Source organism: Cyclopterus lumpus, chromosome 11 (assembly GCF_009769545.1).
Source record: "Cyclopterus lumpus isolate fCycLum1 chromosome 11, fCycLum1.pri, whole genome shotgun sequence".
Taxonomy (NCBI): Eukaryota; Metazoa; Chordata; class Actinopteri; order Perciformes; family Cyclopteridae; genus Cyclopterus; species Cyclopterus lumpus.
In genome coordinates this window covers 18264541-18283520 of record NC_046976.1, presented here as the reverse complement: position 1 = coordinate 18283520, position 18980 = coordinate 18264541, and the positions used below count along the sequence as shown (strand labels likewise).

Here is an 18980-nt window from a genome sequence, read left to right as displayed (position 1 = left end):
TCCCTTGTGGACTTACTGCCGCCTCGCCTTAAATACACAGTGATGCCTTGTTAATTCATAGGAAGACACAGAGACACCCCCACCCTCCCCCCACCCGGTTGTGTTCTCTCTCCGGTCAGAAGTCAAAGATATCGTCCCCTGACGGACTGAAGCCGTTGGGGGTGTTTCCATTGGTGGTGTTTCCATTGGGGGTGTTTCCATTGGGGGTGTTTCCATTGGGGGTGTTTCCATTGGGGGAGTTTCCATTGGGGGTGTTTCCATTGGCGGCGTCCCAGTCGGGTTCGGTGAGCCAGTCTTGGGGTGTCACCCCAATGTCCAAGACCTGGGGGTTAGTACGCGATACTGCCAGTCTGCGGAAACGGAGGAGGAAAAAATTTGAAAAGATTAATGAGAATTAGACCTGTATTAAAAAAAAAGATGCTATTAGCACCCAGGTGTCAGAAGCTAGCAATGCTATTTGCACCCGACCCTAATCCATAGAAAACAAAATATTTAATAAAAACACAAAAAACTTCACACAAACCTCAGTCTACTGGGTGCTCGCTCTTTATACGACTACTATGACTAGTCCTACGCCTTTCGACTAGCTAACTATTGATAGATTAAGTAGGATTTTATAGATTTGCTGCTACCAAAGCACTCCTTTAGTAGCATTTTAAACCTTAGTTGGATGTAAATACAACACATTTTGAAAAAGAAACACCCATTCAAACGAGACAAGGCCTAATGTAATTATATTTTCTTCTCTAATCGGAGACCAAAGCCAACAAAAGGTTCGTCAATACTCCTCCGGCTCCTGATGAAGACGCACATCTTTACTGAACTGCAGGTTTGAGCAGAGGATACTCCAACAGGAGTGGATAGTGTACTTCTTGACATACTTTTGGCAGTGCAGAGGACTTGCTGGAGAAAATGTGCCGGACCGGGACGTACGGAGGTCAGATAGAAGCTCTCTTTGGTCTACACCTTCAGAGGGACTCGTCAAGTCTCCTTTCCTAGCCAAGACGTGAGGGGAAGTGAAGGCACATGAAGGAGCAATAGTGGATCGCCACCTGCGCCTTCCTTTTTGCCACATAATGAACGAGTCTATTCAGAATTCTAATACATTACATTACATGTCATTTAGCTGACGCTTTTATCCAAAGTGACTTACAATAAGTGAATTAAACCATGAGTCCAAACTCAGAACAACAAGAATTAAGCAAGTACAATTTCTTCAATAACGTTAAACTACAAAGTGCTATCAGTAAGAGCCATTTAAGTGCTACTAAAGTGTTAAACTACAAAGTGCTATCAGTAAGGGACATTTAAGTGCTACTAAAGTGTTAAACTACAAAGTGCTATCGGTAAGGGACATTTAAGTGCTACTAGAGTGCTACTACGGCTCTACCTTCCCTATTCAAGGTATAGTCGAAAAAGATGTGTTTTTAGTTTGCGACGGAAGGTGTAGAGACTTTCTGCTGTCCTGATGTCAATGGGGAGCTCGTTCCACCAATGAGGAGCCAGCACAGCAAACAGTCGTGACTTTGTTGAGTGTTTAGCTCGAAGTGACGGAGCTACAAGCCGATTGGCAGAAGCCGAGCGAAGTGAACGGGCTGGGGTGTGAGGTTAGACCATGTCCTGGGTGTGAGGTTAGACCATGTCCTGGGTGTGAGGTTAGACCATGTCCTGGGTGTGAGGTTAGACCATGTCCTGGATGTGAGGTTAGACCATGTCCTGGATGTGAGGTTAGACCATGTCCTGGATGTAGACCGGACCCGATCTGTTCGCAGCAAAAGTACCAAATGTTTTGAAGCGGATGCGGGCGTCCACCGGTAACCAGTGAAGGTCGCGGAGGAGCGGAGTAGTGTGGGTAAAATTAGGAGGTTGAAGATCAGTTGAGCGGCTACATTCTGGATGAGCTGTAGAGGTCGAATGGCATTAGCAGGTAGACCTGCCAGGAGGGAGTTGCAATAGTCTAGACGTGAAATGACCAGAGCCTGGACCAGAACCTGTGCCACCTTCTGATACAAAGTAAGAGCTGCACACGAGGGAGAAATACAATAAAAACTAAAGTGCCGAAAGCTTGTGAACTAGCCAAGACTTTCCAACCCCTCTTCAGGCCGAATGTCATTGAAGGTTTTAGACACTTTAGTGCCACCAAGGCCTCGACAACGGGATGAAACAGTTGCACCCGTCACCGGGCTCGAGTGACCCGCTGCTCCCCTTTCACACCAGAGACCACTGACAGAATGATTGCACAACAAGGCCTTCAGTGTGTAGCGGAGTCACATTACTCCCATTGATTCAGTCCATTCATTGAAAGACAAGCAGACTGTGAAGAAGGTTATCAGGAGGGTGATATGAGCTGGGAGGAGACGGTACTACTTTGAATCGGCTTTCTTTTCTGAGCCCAGTCCACGATTATTCCACCTGGGAGGAGATGAAGGACACAGGAAGCTACCGAGAACATTGCAGACCCATTGTTTTGGGGTTTTGAGAGAATACAGCGGGTTATGTTTATGTTAGTAATTAGGACTACTACGCTAAGTAAGGCTTGTATCAGCTGACAGCGGAACTATACTTTACCTGGACATGAACCATAGCTATCCAGAGCACAGCTGGAGACACAAACACACAGTAGATTGAGGACAGTTTTAAAGTTTAAGCTTACAAAGAAAAAAAAAGGAAAATCGGGATGGATTTGTATTCTGCAGTACACAGAAATCACCAGTGAGGGGCGCCATAAGGCAAAGCAGTATGAGAGTGGCTTACAGGGGTTTGGGTATTTTAAGAAAAGCAGCAGAGAGAATCAACAAGGATTAATTTAATTCTATAATAAAACATAAATATAATAAGACATATCTCACCTGGAGAAGGCTTCATCCAAACCATCTTCTGTCTCCTGGAAGAAGAGGAATATTGACACAGTGAATATTATAGAAACGTGTGTGCTGATGGCGTTTCATTTCACTACCGGTTAGACTTTATGTAAGAAATCTTATGTTATGGTCAACCGAATTTAAACATCATGATTTAACAATAATAAAAAAAGGGACACCCCAAAATAGATATTTTTCCCTCTTACCAATTTAAATTGTTTTGGGGTTAGTTGCCAATTATACTGTAGAAAAGGCAGACAGCTCTACTGCAGATAAATAAATAATAGAAGTTCAGGTAAGAGGAAAATATTTGCATTTCTGTTTCTAAGGGGAACTGCCCCTTATTTAAAAAAAAAGAAGATATTTCTAGACTAATCAACTTGAAAGACAAGTTTGAACTTAGTTGAGGTCTCCAGGTGCAACACGGAGCCAGAAGAGGCGGGTCTTACACGGGCCGGGTTGTTGTTGGTCTCTGAGGGCCGCTGGTTATGCAGCTGACCCTCCTCTACGCTCTCATTGGTCTCCGCCGCCACATTCCCAGTGTCCTCAAAGTCCAACAGGTTGTCGGTGGCAACATCTGCACGAGAGGTGAGGGAAGGACGGACCTCAAGTTAACGTCATGTGTGCACTTTCATTTCATAATTCTGTTGTCCGTTTCTTTGTTTTGATTTTATGTTGTATTCAAGAATATAAATCTTCTAATAATGATGTCTCCAACAAAACAACATTAGACAAAATTATTAAAAGAACTATTAAGGTTGTCGATTTGAGGAGATATTAGACCCCCATACTATGTTGTCCATAACTCGTATTCATTCTATTTTAAAATCAGCATAAATTGCATGATTATTTTGTGTAAATTGATGATTATTTTACCTTTTATGAGAAGCACTTTGAGATTTATGTGCATTTTAAAGTGTTCTATATTCATGGTTTGAAACCGAGCCCAACTTTCTCTCTCTCGGCTGCACCGACAATTTAAGAAATGGCAAACGCAACCCTGTCTTTTGGGACACTGAGACACACACACGCACGCACGCACGCACACACGTCACCTGTCCCCTTCAGGCTCCCCAAGCTGTTCGATCTCTCCGAACTACTGCTGGCCTCTCCGGCTGAGCCGGACTTCACTCTCTTCCCTTTCTCTAGAAGAGAGCAGAGACGCCACACAAGCAGGCAAAAAACAAACCAATCAATTGCAACCTCACGGCAGATAGCGGAGTCCTTGGTGCTTCAAAAGCAGATTCAGAAACACAAAACAAGTCTCAGGAGCCGGAACAACAACAACAACTCCCACGTAGACGGCGCCCGTGGGTTGTTTTCTTTTTGCAGACGGCGTGCGTCATTTGGGGAGTTCGGTGCCTACCTTCTTTGGCCACTTGCCAGAGTTCAAAAGCCACCGAGAAGGCCTGTGCTACCGTCAGAGCCACCGCCTGAGCCTGGAGAACAGAAAGAATACACACTTTGTCACACACTGGCCGAAGTTTTTTTTTACCAACCATCCTCAGTGAAACAAAAAAACGTGTGACTTTTTTTGTCATATTGGCTCATAGGGAGCATGTTATCGGTTCGAAAAAGAACTGCCGACCACGAGTCTGGAGTCATATCCGGTCCGCAGACATGGACTCGTTACTGTGCTTTTTACTGAAGGTAACGAACACATTTCGTTAACTTTAAAAAAGGAAAGAGAGATTTACATTTGTTTAGTCATAAAACTAGATCTCAGTCTACTTGGACGGATGGAGAACGCATTTTAAAAATCAGATACACGTCGAAATGACAGCAAGGTCAATAGTCATGTCAACGTAGAGCTCCTCCCGAGAGAGAGGCACGTATTAAGGAAGTAGGGTATTATCATGTTATTGATAGAGAGAGAGAAAGGGACGAGTGTGGAAGCATGTAAGACGAGAGGAAAAGTGCCTTCCTGTTTTTACACACACACACACACACACACACACACACACACACACACACACACACACACACACACACACACACACACACACACACACACACACACACACACACACACACACACACACACACACACACACACACACACACACACACACACACACACACACACACACACACACACACACACACACACACACACACACACACACACACACACACACACACACACACACACACACACACACACACACACACACACACACACACACACACACACACACACACACACACACACACACACACACACACACACACACACACACACACGGCTTCTTGGGTTTCCTCTTAAGAATGGATGATGAGAAAGTAAGAGGAGCTCCGGCGTCAGGGGGAAAAGCTGCAGGAGAAACAACGTCTCGAAACGAGTGAAGAGCACTCGGGATGCGTCGGGTTTTATTTAGTTTTTTACTCAGGAAGTGAAACTCAAAGCTAGATTAGAGAACCCACCCAACCACGAGGGGGTTTACACCACCTCAAAAACTAAAAAGCAAGCAGATGCAGAGCAAGTAACATTTAAAATAAAAAAATCACTGCACTGGAACTTAATTTATATTCATCGTCCATTAAACACAACACGGGGATTCTGTACTCAACTCACCACTTTCCTCTTGGAGCAGAGGTAGGCGTGGCACTCCAGGGTCCCATTGAGGGTGTTCAGAGCGATGTAGGCAAACACTTTATCGTGCAGCTTGTCCACCGTGCAGTAGGATATTCTGCAGAGAGGCGACGGGTTAAGGAGGAGCGGCACACCTCCACTCCTCGACTAATAACTGAAGGGAAACGCCTCGACGTACCTGTAAATGGAGACGTTCTCCAGGAGCTTGCTGGTGGAGCTGTCGTGCAGGACGATTCCCCCAGGGGAAACCTTGAGGGCGACCTTCTGAGGCTTCTTCCCGCCGGCTTTGGACTGTCACAGGAACGATTGTGTAAAAAGAGACAGGGATTTTTATAAATGGTCACACTGGACTAAACAGACTATGTATTAGTGATGTAAGCTCTATTGCCATCCACCTGATTTTAATGCACATGTTATGCTTGGCTGAGGTGGAGAAGTCTGTATTGAGAAAAGCAACATGTAATGTGCAGTGGAAACGGACTTGAATGGATCCTGACGTGCACTGAAGGTGTTTTTACTCAAAGTGCGGCTCTCAGCTCCAGTGATTATTACGTCTCAATGGTGCCCAGATTTTAAACATTTTTGCCAATTTCCTTGAAGTTTGTTTATAATTTGCGCAACACTTTGATGGAAAAGTGACAATAATGTCAGGGGAAAACTCCATAAACCCAATTTTACAGCATTTGGGAAGACTGAAAAATCACCGGAAAAGAACCTAAATGTGATCGAAGGGTTTTCTTTAAATACTTTTACGTTACAAGACATGAGTTTCATCACTTGTTATTCACCGTGCAAGATTTATTCCCGTTCAACCAAAGGAGTGAAGAAAAAAAAGCAAAATGATAATAAATATTTATGGAAAACAATAATGATAATAGGAGTAAATTAAAGTGAAGGAGGCGGAGACAAAATGACTGATGGGGTTAAGACAAGTTGTCTCAAGAAGTATCGATTTTGTAGAGACAGCGTGCTCTACAACGAGAGCAAGAAATCCCAGCATGCAACAGTGCTTTTAGATGTAAAGAGTAATTCAGGAAGCAGTGACGTCCTGTATGACGTCGTTGCTCCGGCCCTCACCGTGGCAACGATCCTCTTTACCGCCGCGGCTGACAGGTCCTCTCCCTTGGGCTGGTCCACGAGTGTCATGCCGAGGTGACGGAGGTTAAAGGTCATGCCCTCTACGATGGTCTCCCGCGTGTCGGTCCAGTTCTCTGGAAGTTCTGCGGAGAAATAAAATAAAGTTAAAAAACACCCAATATCCGTTTCTTACAGTCCACAGACTCCCCGACCTCCTTTTCCACTTCATGTTTCAAAAATAAATAATTTAAAAAAGGAAGCTTGAGGAAAAACACAAATCAGAGGAAATGTAAAAATCGCCCCGCGTTGAAGTTAAAGTTGAGACATTTTATCTGCTCGCTCCCTGAAGTGGAGGCGAAGCAGAGTATCTGGGTCAGAGGGTTCGTGTGAAGTAAATACTTCCAGCCACAAAACAACTTACAGGGCTCCACAATGAACAAAGGCAAGAGAGTTTGGAGCAAGTGTACATGGACTCTGACTTCCTGTGATAAGAGGACCGCGCGGTGGTCTTTTCTACAGTGTGTCCAAAGAATGGAGAAGTTAGCACATCGATATGTTTACCCTGTAAAAAAAGGAACAGTTGTTATCTGCATGTGGCGTCTTATCTCTCTGTGTGTGTGTGTGTTGCTGGGCCGGCCCTGACCCTCTGGCTGTGTTTACAGAAATGTCCTCAGAGAAAGAAAAGGAGGGGAAAAAAGGAAGCGGCAGAAGAAAAACATCCCCATTAACTAACACACACACACACACACACACACACACACACACACACACACACACTAAGAGAGTTGACATTTAGACAAATGAGATTACATAGAATAGAGTTTTTAGAACAAAAGGTCACCAACGTTTTGTGACCTTAAAGCTGATTATTTGGATTTAAGCTCCATGTAGAGCACACATTCATCATTCATGTGTAATACAAATATCAATGTATAGCTATCTGCAATGTCAACGTTTAATAAAATGTGCGTTTACATATTTATTATAGCTTTACCGTTTACTTTATTATATTTATTGTTGCACTATCCCCCCTTTGCTGCTTTAATACTGAAAATCTCCCCGTTGTGGGTCTAATAAAAATAAAAAATCTTATTTATCTTATCTGAACCAAAATAAAAAAATGACTTTCCACTCAAACCCCAAAATAACAGAATTATTTTTCTCGACTGATGTGTAAAGCCAAGTTTCTCCACTTCAGATCTTGTTTACCAGCGATGTGCTCATAAATCAGAGCACTCCACTGCTTTTAACAACTCTTTAAAAAAAAATATGTTTTAAAAAGGTTGACGAGAGCAGGTTTCTTTGCAGGTTTTAGACCCCCTCAGTAAAATCCTCCCTCTATTAACCCTCTAGACCAGTACCAGACGGCAGCACCAGGCACCGCTGAGCCGGAGAATGTGGACGGCTCCGAGGTCAAAAAGGTCAGCGAGAGCGACACCTGAAGGGAAACAGCTGTGTGCTGTAAACACACGTGGAGCTCACCATCTGCCTGGAGATCGCCCGCTGGGTGTGAAAGGCAACGGCTTGTCTGATGACAGGGTACGCGGAGGCGTCTTGGAGGGGGGGCGGGGCTTAGTCAGCCATCCAAGCCAACACTAATGGATGAGTATCCATGCCATGTATCAAAGTGCAGCGCCTTTGGTCGAGCACGGGGGCAACAAAAATGTCCTGATGCAACAAAAAAATAATAATTTTTTTTTTTTTTTTAAAAAGGGAGGTCCAACTGACGGGCAATTCACTGGATCACCGTGGAAACCGCCAACTGTGGTCCTTTATTTAACTCAAATTAAATCAAACTTGACAACTTCTCGGACCGTCAGCTGGATTTTGATTCGACAACAACAACATCATCATAAATGTCAATAAAAAAAGGCTGTCTGCCTCGTCACTTATGCCAACCAATAAAACCGTGAAACCACAGCTCGAAAAGCCCTTTCCTCCCCCCCGTTCCTCTCGTGTTATTATGAGTTTGTGTAATTTAAAATTTTGAGAGCAGACATGAATCTCGACACCACAAGTATCCACTCAGCGGCGCCATCTCTAGTTTCAAGTCTTCTTCAATACAGCGTGATGTCCATTTAGATTAAAATAGACCATAAAGCAGGGTATGCTTTAGGGCGGGGCTCCCTTGGGATTGACAGGTCGCCACCACAACGTGGGCACTTTGAGCTCAAGTGCCATATGAAGTGAAGTTAGAGACAACATTTATATTTCCAGCTATACACCGACCACGTCTACGTGCATGCACACAAACACAGAGTGATCGGATTAAGACAAAAGTTTGATTTAAAAATCAAGGTTAATCTGACTTTTCTGCAAAAAATTAAGTAAGTACGTGCTCGTCAGTCAATTTAGACGCCACAAGTGTGTGTCACCATATCTCAACATATGATTTCATCCTTAAATCATCGTACCGAATCGTCGCACATCCCACAACGGATGGTGGGAGAGTACCAGTGGAAACAGAAGAGCAAGCGCCCATTTCGGTGAAATAACTACTTCACAAAAGCTGATAGAAATGTCGCCGTCCTCGCAATGATTTGCCAAAAACTGACCGCGACATGTGCGTTGGCACGATCCCCATGCTGACGTTTAAAAAGGTCCCGAAATAGAGAGAAAGCCTCTTTGCTGCAGACAAAGCACCCTCTGGCTGGTCCCTGGGCCGGTGATGACGGTCTTCTGGGGCGACCAAATCGGGGCAATAGCAGCATAGAGGTGGTTGAGGAGCAGGGAGGCCTTTGCCATTTAAAGAAAAATGATGCAGTCTCCATTGACGGCATTGGTTCCTCCTCAATGCAGCATGTGTGGAGTCGAGTGGCTCAGCCTGCAGAGCCACATTCATGGCAATATGTGAGCAAAATGCCGGTTCTTAGGCGCTCCAGCTCTAATGGTTTCACCGGATATCCCAAGTAAAGATTAAAACCCCCGAAAAGAGATTAAAACGCGGGCTGATCCCTGACGCAGGTGGGAGTCAGACTCGGAGGTCTTGGGCGATTACGGTTCAGCGCTGGTGAGGAATGTGCGCCCCGAAAGTCTAGAGAAGACCTGGTAATCTAGACCCCGATACCCCAACTCTAGAGGGGTCACTCGCTGCATTCACAGGAAGCGTTTCATTACACTAATTATAAAAGACTAAGAGCCCAACAAAACAAGACCTCATGTAACTGCATATTTTAAAAAAACAGGCCGGTTTAAAACGTTTAACACACGTGTTTGCGTGTTGGAACTCGTCCGATTGTTCACCGAAGGGGGTGAAACGTTAACAATCAGTTCACATCGTACAATTTGTTATTTACCGGTCATGTTCTGTAAACAACAACAACAAACTGGTCGTCCCACCTGACCGCAGGGCTCCCGATAGTAAATACATTAACATCTGGCCCGCCTCCATTAACACAGAAATGTGCGTCTCAAATTCCAGAGGCACGGCTACAACGCTACAACCCCCCCCCCCCCCCCCCCCCCCTCAGGTGAGCTCCTACGGTTACATAGCGGTTTTCGTATAATCCACCCCAATATGTTCTAATGATCGCATACTTCACAATATCCTCTCTGGTGGAATTTAAAACAGACCGGCTTGAACCGACGCCAACCAGGAGCCCTGCACCGACTGACTCGCAGCATTCCTGGCTTGTCGTCTTGGTTACAAGGCAGGGAGAGCTTTCAGGCAGCTGAACGCCCCAGTCCCCCCCCCCCCCACCAGGACTTTACAGCCAGGATCAAGAGGGATTTAGCTTACAAAGTGGCCCTTGAGTGCTACAATGCCCCCCCCCCCCACCCCGAGAGTCCCATGTTAATGTTGCATTGTAGGCAAGCTGACCTGCTTGAAGGGCCCTTGAGCAAGACACACAATAATCACTGTAAATTTCTCGTGCCGACCCCTGAACTCTGCACTTCCTCCGGTGCTGTGGATGGAAACAGGAGATACCAAAGACTGCTGTAGTGAGAAAACAGACAATAATACAAGGGACTTTTCTTAAAATATGTGATTTATGCATCCAGTGAGAGGGAGAAAACACTACAAAAAAAAACATGATATTTGAGAGTTTTCCTTTTTTTACTGTCCGGTTTAAAAATAACATTGATTTCCGGAAAATTCCGTAAACAAGATTCAACCGCGCTGCAAACGAAACAAGTTTATTTTCCTGCACAAAAAAACAGAAGAATACTTTTTTTTTTTTAAAAAGAAGAAAAATCCCTTTATCAAACAATGTGAGACACATCTTTAAAAAAACACACACACACACATAACAGTGTGTCAAACTTTTCTGTTTGAGTGTGAGCCCTCAATTAGTTGGTCTAATTAAAATAAAGCGGACACAGCTGTGTAACGTCAAACACACAGAGAAAAAGCACCACAAAAAGAAAGCCAGCTCGAGTTTAAAACCCTTATTTTAAATCAAAATTAAGTGTTATTTCTTACTTCTGTGTCTGCCGGCGGTCCAGGACTGTTTCGCCATACTCGGGCTCCGGATAATAGCTCTCCCGGCCGACTTCAGGGCATCCATGTCGGGGTGTTTGACCTGCGGAGAGTCGGAGAAGTTCGCAGGGGGAGAAGAAATGTTGTTGACCGGACTGCTGATGGGGAGGATTGGACTTGTGGTGCCTTCACGCGGCGTCGGAAATATCGCGATTTACGAGGAGAGCGGCGCACTCTGAACCAGCGACACGCGGAGAAGTCGTGCCGCGTTTGTGTACAATCAGTCCATTAAACTTCAATTATATTGACTTTTTTTTAATCTTAATTTTGTATATAAGCACATTTAGGCTATGGCACTTTTTATTTTGACAATTTCACAACGCCTTTTTTTCATTACACTTGAATGTGACACGGTTATAGAGACGTGACATTTATCCAGTGACAGATATCACTAATCTAAACAAATAAAAAGCTGATTTTAATTAGTTTCATTACTTTCCTGTGAAGTTTGTGAATATAGGCCTCCTGAAACGGTCTCAAAAATATTTACTTTACATTTATTTCCGCTCATTACGACACAGACAAAGCAGCTCTGTGCCCTCCGTATTTATATTTTAAAAAGTATATTTGGTTGTTTTGTCTGCCCTAAAGCAAATGCATTTCCTACTAGGTTTAGTATTTACAAGGAGCACATGAAGGCATCATGAAACCACAGGGCAACCACTTACTTTTCTGATTTTGAGCGATGTCTTTTTAAATCGAGAGTGTCAACAATATTAATCTAGCTCAACTGATGTGTTGCCTTCATGTAAAAGCATTCAAATTTCTTTTGTTTGGTCATCCCAAATGTTTATAGGCCACGCCTCCATCCTCTCGTGGGTGACTTCAGGGGTCAAAAGGTCTCTTGGAAGCGTCACAAGAAGGAAAACTCGACACACAGGAGGATGACACGCACACGCGCACACTGAACAGCTTGCATTGCCACCAGCAAGACTTTCTTTAATAGTGATGGAGTGGAAAAAAAAAAAGAGTGACACAGCCACCATCACTTTGAGTAAAGAAAAACAAACATGGCGGAACAATGAAAAAGATCAAAACAAAGCACTTTTTTCTTCTTCATCCCTCCCCTTTTTTTTTTGTAAACTTCCCTCTCGTCCTTTTACACAAAACTTATAAAAATGCAACTTCAGAACTGAATTCACGACACCAGAGCGATCCACCACAAATAATACTTTTTTTTTTTTTAGGGGAGGGGGGGGTATTTCCTCCCTCCCCCCATCACATTCACAGAATCCTACCTGGTAGAAAATCAACAGAATATGATGGGAAGTATATCAAAGGACGTGCCACTCCACTCAATAAAAACATCTGCTGCCTCGCCATGATCAGCCCAGAACCTTGTAAACACAACACCATCTGATTATGTTCTAATGACAACAACAACAAAAATATATATAAATAACAACGACACACAAAATAAATAAAAAAATTTAAAAAAAAGTGCTAGCTACATCGATCGAGGTCTGGATGGGCAACCGAACATAAACACTTGGCACTTAAGAACGGAAATAAACAAATAAAAACAACATTCCTCGGTTAATGTACATGGTTGTAAACAACTAAATGCCGACTCCGGGGCACGATAGCAGACAATCAGTGTGGTTGGCGTTACCGAGACTCTTTTTTTTTTTTTTTTAAACACACCTTTTTAGGTAACACTATGATCCACTCAAAGTTTCGGGCTTCTTGAATACTGAATTGAAGAAAGAAAAAAAGAAAAGAAAATGATCGAAGTGCGAGAAATCTCAAATGAGAAACGACTCGGAGAGCGAGAGACGGCGTGGATGCGGTTTCTGAATGTGAGAAAAGAGAAAAACGGCAAGGCACTGTAAAAATCTTTTAAAATAACGGTAACGAAACCAGTTACCTCGACATCATTGAATCCGGTGAGCAACATGTAACCTAATGGGTCTAAATTTGGTCCAGAGGGAGAGGAACAAAATAAATAAATCAAACAAAAAGGTGAACGTTAACATTTTGGCAGTGCCTGGTCAAATCTAGGAAAGAACATCCGCTTCATCAGGCGATCCTCGGAGGATGAGACTCGTGCTGGAGCAAACGTTTTTTTTATCCGCTCAAATTAAAAAAAAAAAAAGTTCAGAAGACACGTACACTGTCGAAAAACAAACAAAAACACCACGGATTTAAATAAAACGGTACAGAAAAAAAAAACATGAATAGTTTTTACATTCATGTTTCCTTACCAGTCTTTCATATAACCCATCATGAAAAGCCTATCGTTTAAAATATATTAATACAAATAAATGATCAAAAGAAGACGATGCACAACATTTGACCAACGAGTTGCGGTGTACCTTTCTTCAAACAGAGCACCCTGTCTAATGGCTCAATCCCAAAAGTAAACAACAACAAAGTCACGATTGTACACAACCCTCTCAAAACATTAGTTCTCATAATAAAACAAAAACACACATGTATTGGGGGGGGGGGGGGTCTGCGGTACATCAGAATGCAAAAGAACCGTCGACTCGGAAAAAAGAAAAAAGAAAAAAGAAAAAGTGTTTCTGTCCGAGTCACTTTTTGAGGGGCTGGTAGACCGAGGCGTTGGGGTCCAGGGAGGAGGGACTGTTGTCCATGAACTTGGAGGAGTAGTGCGGGACGCCGGCGCCGAGGCTGCCGCCGTCCGAGGAGTAGGACAGGCTGGGCATCACCGCCATCACCTCCGCTATCTTCTGCTTCAGCTCCGCGATCTCCTGCTCCCTCTGGTGGATCTGGCCTGGGGAGGAGAGCGAGGACACAGAGAGACAGTCAGGGTCACCGGGTCTAGGGTCACTTATACGCTTCCTGCTGAAGATATAAGATTTTATATGCACAATATGGATATTAATCATGATAAAAAGCACATTAACGGATTAGTTGGGACAGGAATGCTCGTTTTTTTGGTTAGTTCAGCAGACAAATATAAATCATAAATCTTCATCACAACAATATAAAAATCCTCTAAAAAAAACAAACAAGTAGTCCTGATTCCTAGCTTTTTAACATGGCCGTACGCCCATGTTAAAAAAGGGGGGCTGGTACCCCTGTACGGTCGTTATATTGATTTTATGTCCAAAATTAGAATTATAAATCTTTTACAGATGGTTAAAGGGTAACGTTCCCCATGTTGAAAGTGGCCCAACTATCAAAAACGCTGTGAAACGGGCGGTGGCGTAAAAATCGCTCGGAGAAAATTCACGTCTACTTAAAGAGTGTTTGTTTTCGCCACCGACGGAGCTCCGATTGTTATCGCGGGTTGTCTGATCTGCCATCGCGCCACGTGAACCCCGTTGGTAGGTAGGCGGCAGCGGCGGCGGCGGCTGCGTGCCCCCCCCCCATCCGCTACCTTGCGCTATCTCCAGCTGCCTCTTGGCGTCGCCGAGTGCCGAGAAGAGGTCCAGCTTGATCCGGGTCTCGGCGCTCAGGCTGTTCTCCAGGTGCTGGGTCTTCTCCTGCATGGCCGACAGCGCCGACATCAACACCTCCGTGTCCTTCTCATTCTCTTTGTACTTCCGCAGCTCCTGAGAGGAGGAGAGGAAGTGAGAAAACAGCACTGGCCGTGAGATGAATAAATACAAAACATGTACATTTTTATACCAGGTACACAAGGTGTGGAAAACAAGCGGCTCCGTATACCGAACTGACAAAAGGAGGCCGATGTTACGGCAGAAGCTTTTTTTTTTTAGTGGCGCACATCTCAACGGAAAAAAGTTTTAAAAAAAATGTTTCAGTGGCTGTAATGTTATTTAAAAAAGGGGCCATACAAAAGATAAGACAAACATTTTGGTGACGTAAAACCACGTGCTAGAAGTCGCTCTGGAACAAAGCTGTGCTAAGTACATCAGAAGGCACGGGGGGGAGGGGGAGGGTCTATTTATTTAATTAGATTAATTATCATTCCAATAAAGTGATCCCCAGCTGTTGTGAGAGACTCAAGAGCAGCAGCCGCCTGTTAATAAGAGCTCACCACAGACTTTAAAATCACAGATTTTACAATCTCGTTAATGACCCGGGAAGCACAGCTTTGTTAGCCCAACACCACCAGAGAGAGAGAGAGAGAGAGAGAGAGAGAGAGAGAGAGAGAGAGAAAGAGAGGAGTCTTTCCATCCTCACCTGACACTTGCCCTCCAGATCCCGAATCTGCTCCTCCTTCAGCTTCGAGTCCATGCTGAGCTTCTTGCACTCGTTCTCCAGCTCTCTGATGCGACCGCGCAGAGAGTCAGTCGACTCCACTCTGTCGGCCAGAAGAGGAAAAGAAACAAAAATACACTTTTAAAATTGCAAATGTGCCCGCGAGTCAACCGATCTTTAATTTCCTGTCTCGCTATGCGCCGATTCGAACGAGTGGAAGCTGGGCCTGGATCGTACCTGGTGGCGGTGGCCAACGCCACGGCTCGGGCGGCCGTGGCGTCTTCCATCTTCTTCCTCTTCCGCTCGTCGGTCAGCTGTTTCTCTGCGAGGGCGCGGGCCTCCTGCTCGGCCTTCAGCCTCTTCTCCAGCTGGGAGATGGTCTGCTTGTCCTTCTGCTTGGACTGGACGGCGCTGTGGAGCCTGCAGCGCGGAGAGGAGGAGACGTGGTCAAGCGGGCCGGATCGTAAAAAAAAAAGAAAGAAGAGGAAGACACTTTGGAGATGAAATGTGGAGCTGCGGTCCCAACGGAGAGATTAACGTTTAATGCCGTTTATTGCCTCACAAATTATGTACGATTGTCGGCCAAGAGGTTGCCCTCCGAGGACGCCGCACCGGTGTACCCACTTGTTCTGCAGCAGCTCGTTGTCCTGGCGGAGCTGGCCCAGTTCGGAGCGCAGGCTGCGGTCCTGGCTGCTCATCGAGGAGAGCTGACTGCGCAGCTCCGACTCCAACTGCCGGTTGGCCTGGAGATCGGCCTTCAGGCGCTTCACGTCCTGCTCCAGCCTGTTCGGGGGCGGGGGGAGATTAAGAAAAAGTCTCAATCGTTCCCGTTATTGAAGGTCAGGTGGCGACCCCGACCCCGACCCTTCGGCGACGGTCCGACGGCGTGCGTTACTTACCGTACGAGAGCGTCCGGCTTGCCCAGCTGGTTGTTGGGGATGCAGTTCTCTACCGGGTCCTTCTGCCCTTTCCCCGCCCCCTTCTGCTTCTTCTCGTTCTTACCGCCGGTCGAGGAACCCGGCAGGACGCTGCCGTTTGAGGAACTGTGGTTCCGCGGGGACGAGTTGGAAATGTTGCCCCCGCTGGCATTTTTGTAGTTCTTCCCCGCCCCGGCCGTCTCCTCTTTGGAGGCGGCGTTGGCGTTGGCGTCGGCGTGCGCGTTCTCCCCGACCAGGTCGTTATTCAGTCTCTTCGCCCCGACGTAGTTCTCTATGTACTCTGCCTCCTGCAGTTTGGAGTCCAGCGCGTGTACAATACTGTTGTTATTGATTCCGACCGCGGGTTGTTGTTGTTTTTTGCCCTCGCCGCGCTCTTTCGCGGCACTACTGTCTTTCCCCTTCTCCCGGTACTCCAGCTCCGGTAGCGGGACCGGGGGGCTTTTCTTTCCTGGAGGCGCTCCGTTTTGGGACGGAGCGGCGGCGGCGGCGGCGGGTTCCACCTCGGAGATCCCTTTAGCCAAGGCAGCTGGGAGGAGAGCACACGGAAGGCAGCGTTAAGACGCACACAAACAAAGAGTTGAACCAAAGTAATAAAAGGAACGTAGACATAGAATGGAGGGAGTGCGAGTCAAACCGGAGAACATCCCCTGACCCAGCGGGCTCTTCCCAGGTACACTTTCTGCTTTCTATTAACTACAAAATAGACCCTCTCCTCTTTGTTCACCCTATGCATGATGTGTGTGTGTGTGTGTGTGTGTGTGTGTGTGTCATGCGCGTGTCTCACCCTCCTCCGCCTCCCTCTCCTGCCTCTGCAGCATCTGTTGCTCCGGCGGTAAAGCCTGCAGCAGAAGCTGCATGTAGAACTCGTTCTCCTTCTGCACCTCCTTCTGTTTCCTCAGTCGCATCTTGTAGCTGACGTAGCTCTTGAAGCCGAAGCCCAGCGTGACCACCGGGTAGCCGATGCTGGGGAGGTGGAGAGAAACGCAAACTCGCCTTTTTAAAAAGTAAAAAAAAGGCGTGAGATATTGAAACGCGACGGTATTTTAAAAATCACGACTTTTTGATCCAAAGCCTCCCCCGTAAGGCCGTTTTTACCAGTGAGCGGCGAAGGGTCGACACAGGTCCACGTGAAAGTTCTTCAGATCTTTGAACCGTATGGCAGCTTCGATGTACACGAACAAGATCCACAGCGACACAGTGGGTAGACAGACTCCTCTTTCTGCAAAAAAAAAACAAACATAAATAAAATCAGCCCTCCGAAAAAAAAGAGGCCACGGGTGAACTTTAGGGGACCTGACCTGTGTGCCAGACATACTGGACCCAAACGTAGGTGCTGGCGGCGAAAAACAGCCACTGGACGGGGATGAAGAGGAGGCAGATGATGTCCGACGTGAACGCCACACACACGAAGAAAACGGAGAACGCCTAGGAGCAGGAGAAAGACACGGACAACTAAATATGGCAGAACAACCACAGACATATGCAATAATAATAATAATAATAGTGGCGTGTACACACCACTGCCATGTAAATACAGTATGGTATGAAATGTGCATTGGATATGCATGTAATGGTCCTTTAAATGTCGTGGGGGGTGCACAAGCCCTTACCAGTCCCTGATACCTGAAGGAGTCGTAGACGCTTCGAATGAAGAGCCAGAAGGGCCACAGGTACTCAAACCTGAACTCCAGCACAAAGTCGGCCAGCAGAACCAACACCCACACCACCAGGAACTTCAGGTACAGGAACGTACTGCCAGGTGAAGGAAGGCAAGACGGGAGAAAGGTGTTTTCAAAAAAATATTTTAAAAAAAAAGGAAAAATATTTTTTAAAAAGGACACGAGACAACAACAAAAAAAGAGGATTTAGGCGGTGTCATAATGAGGACATCTCCAGTGTCACATGAGAGAGAGAGAGAGAGAGAGAGAGAGAATGCATAAGGTGTCTGGACATGCACGTGTCAAAGCACGGCTGGTTTCTTTTATCCCTCATCCACTTTATAGGAAAAGGCTGCTGTAACCTCTCCTGAAATAACGCACGCGCTTTGTTCCAGTTTGACGTGATTTTTTTTTTTTTGGGGGGGGTGGGGGGGTCGGGTCTCTGTCTCTGTCGTATTCCAATTTAAGACCTCTGACAGACAAAGAGCACAGGTGAGAGCCCCGCCACCGCCGTCACCCCGGACTACAAAACGAGCGCCCCCGCTGTCATCTCACCCCCTCCAGCCTGATTATTCCCTCAAAATGACACTATTTTTTTAAACATACACATATATATAGACAGTTTTGCATTGAGCGGAATATGTCACAAGCCACACATAATCTTTTTAAAAATAAAATAATAATAATACAATTATTAGTATATTTTACGGCAGAATTTGAATTCACCTACCGGAGAGAAAATAAAAAGCACGAAATAAACCCCACGTTGAACGTCAGGGCCCCGTAACGTTTCAGACACAATGCACAACGTTAGCTCGGTGCGACCCCCCCCCCAAAATAAAATAAAAATAAATAAACGCGCGAGCGCACAGCCTCGTCTTGACATTTACAGCGAGAGACGCCATTGTTATACAATAACGTCCCTCCAGCCCCCCTTTTTCTTTTTTTTTCCTCCTTCTTCTCGTCGGTACCTGCTATATATACCCTCGGTGATTCGGCTCCGTTTCAACGGGCGTCGGAGTTTGCTGCAGTCCGCATTGCGCCGCTTCATCCTCCCCCCGGTTGGTTACCGTGAGATCTCGGTCTGGTGGCTGTAACTGGAGATGTCATCCGTCTCGTCCCTCGCGTTCCTTCGCCCACTTCAATTATCCACCATTGTTGTTGTTTTACGCACATGAAACAAAGAAATAAATAAAAACAGTCCGCTGAAGGACCGCCCCCCCCTTTTTTTTTTTTCACGAC

The 18980-nt window shown here is 45.7% G+C and overlaps 2 protein-coding genes across 7 annotated transcripts in view; both read right to left on the bottom strand.

Moving 5' to 3' along the window:
- Positions 1–11118, bottom strand: part of ldlrap1a (low density lipoprotein receptor adaptor protein 1a) — an 11757-nt gene extending 639 nt beyond the window's left edge. The window contains exons 1-10 of one of the 5 annotated variants that reach the window (XM_034544906.1): positions 10955–11118; positions 6532–6674; positions 5633–5745; positions 5437–5551; positions 4228–4300; positions 3917–4006; positions 3311–3438; positions 2850–2884; positions 2569–2600; positions 1–350 (exon numbers count right to left, since the gene is read on the bottom strand). The exon at positions 1–350 is cut by the window's left edge and continues 610 nt beyond it. In XM_034544906.1, the coding sequence (XP_034400797.1) occupies positions 304–350; positions 2569–2600; positions 2850–2884; positions 3311–3438; positions 3917–4006; positions 4228–4300; positions 5437–5551; positions 5633–5745; positions 6532–6674; positions 10955–11039 (861 nt within the window). In that variant the 5' untranslated portion in view covers positions 11040–11118 and the 3' untranslated portion in view covers positions 1–303. The other 4 variants (XM_034544902.1, XM_034544904.1, XM_034544905.1 and 1 more) reach the window with 4 other exon arrangements.
- A 793-nt stretch (positions 11119–11911) lies between these two features.
- Positions 11912–18980, bottom strand: maco1a (macoilin 1a). 2 transcript variants are annotated; one of them, XM_034544853.1, is made up of 11 exons: positions 18710–18980; positions 17691–17832; positions 17379–17505; positions 17176–17299; positions 16865–17043; positions 16042–16606; positions 15767–15925; positions 15380–15562; positions 15125–15245; positions 14358–14532; positions 11912–13748 (listed from the first exon to the last, which is right to left on the bottom strand). In XM_034544853.1, exons 1-11 carry the CDS (start codon positions 18787–18789, stop codon positions 13546–13548), a joined length of 2058 nt encoding a protein of 685 aa, XP_034400744.1. In that variant the 5' UTR covers positions 18790–18980; the 3' UTR covers positions 11912–13545. The 2 variants fall into 2 exon arrangements, with proteins under 2 accessions (XP_034400744.1, XP_034400743.1); XM_034544852.1 differs by having other exon boundaries at positions 16865–17073; positions 18710–18962.

Coding starts and splice junctions, on each gene's coding strand:
- maco1a (XM_034544852.1), bottom strand. CDS start 18,789: ATGAAGCGGCGCAATGCGGACTGCAGCAAACTCCGACGCCCGTTGAAA. Junction 17,300..17,378: donor CCAGTATGTCTGGCACACAG/GTCAGGTCCCCT, acceptor TTTTTTTTGCAG/AAAGAGGAGTCTGTCTACCC. Junction 14,533..15,124: donor ATCTGGAGGGCAAGTGTCAG/GTGAGGATGGAA, acceptor TCCTCCTCTCAG/GAGCTGCGGAAGTACAAAGA.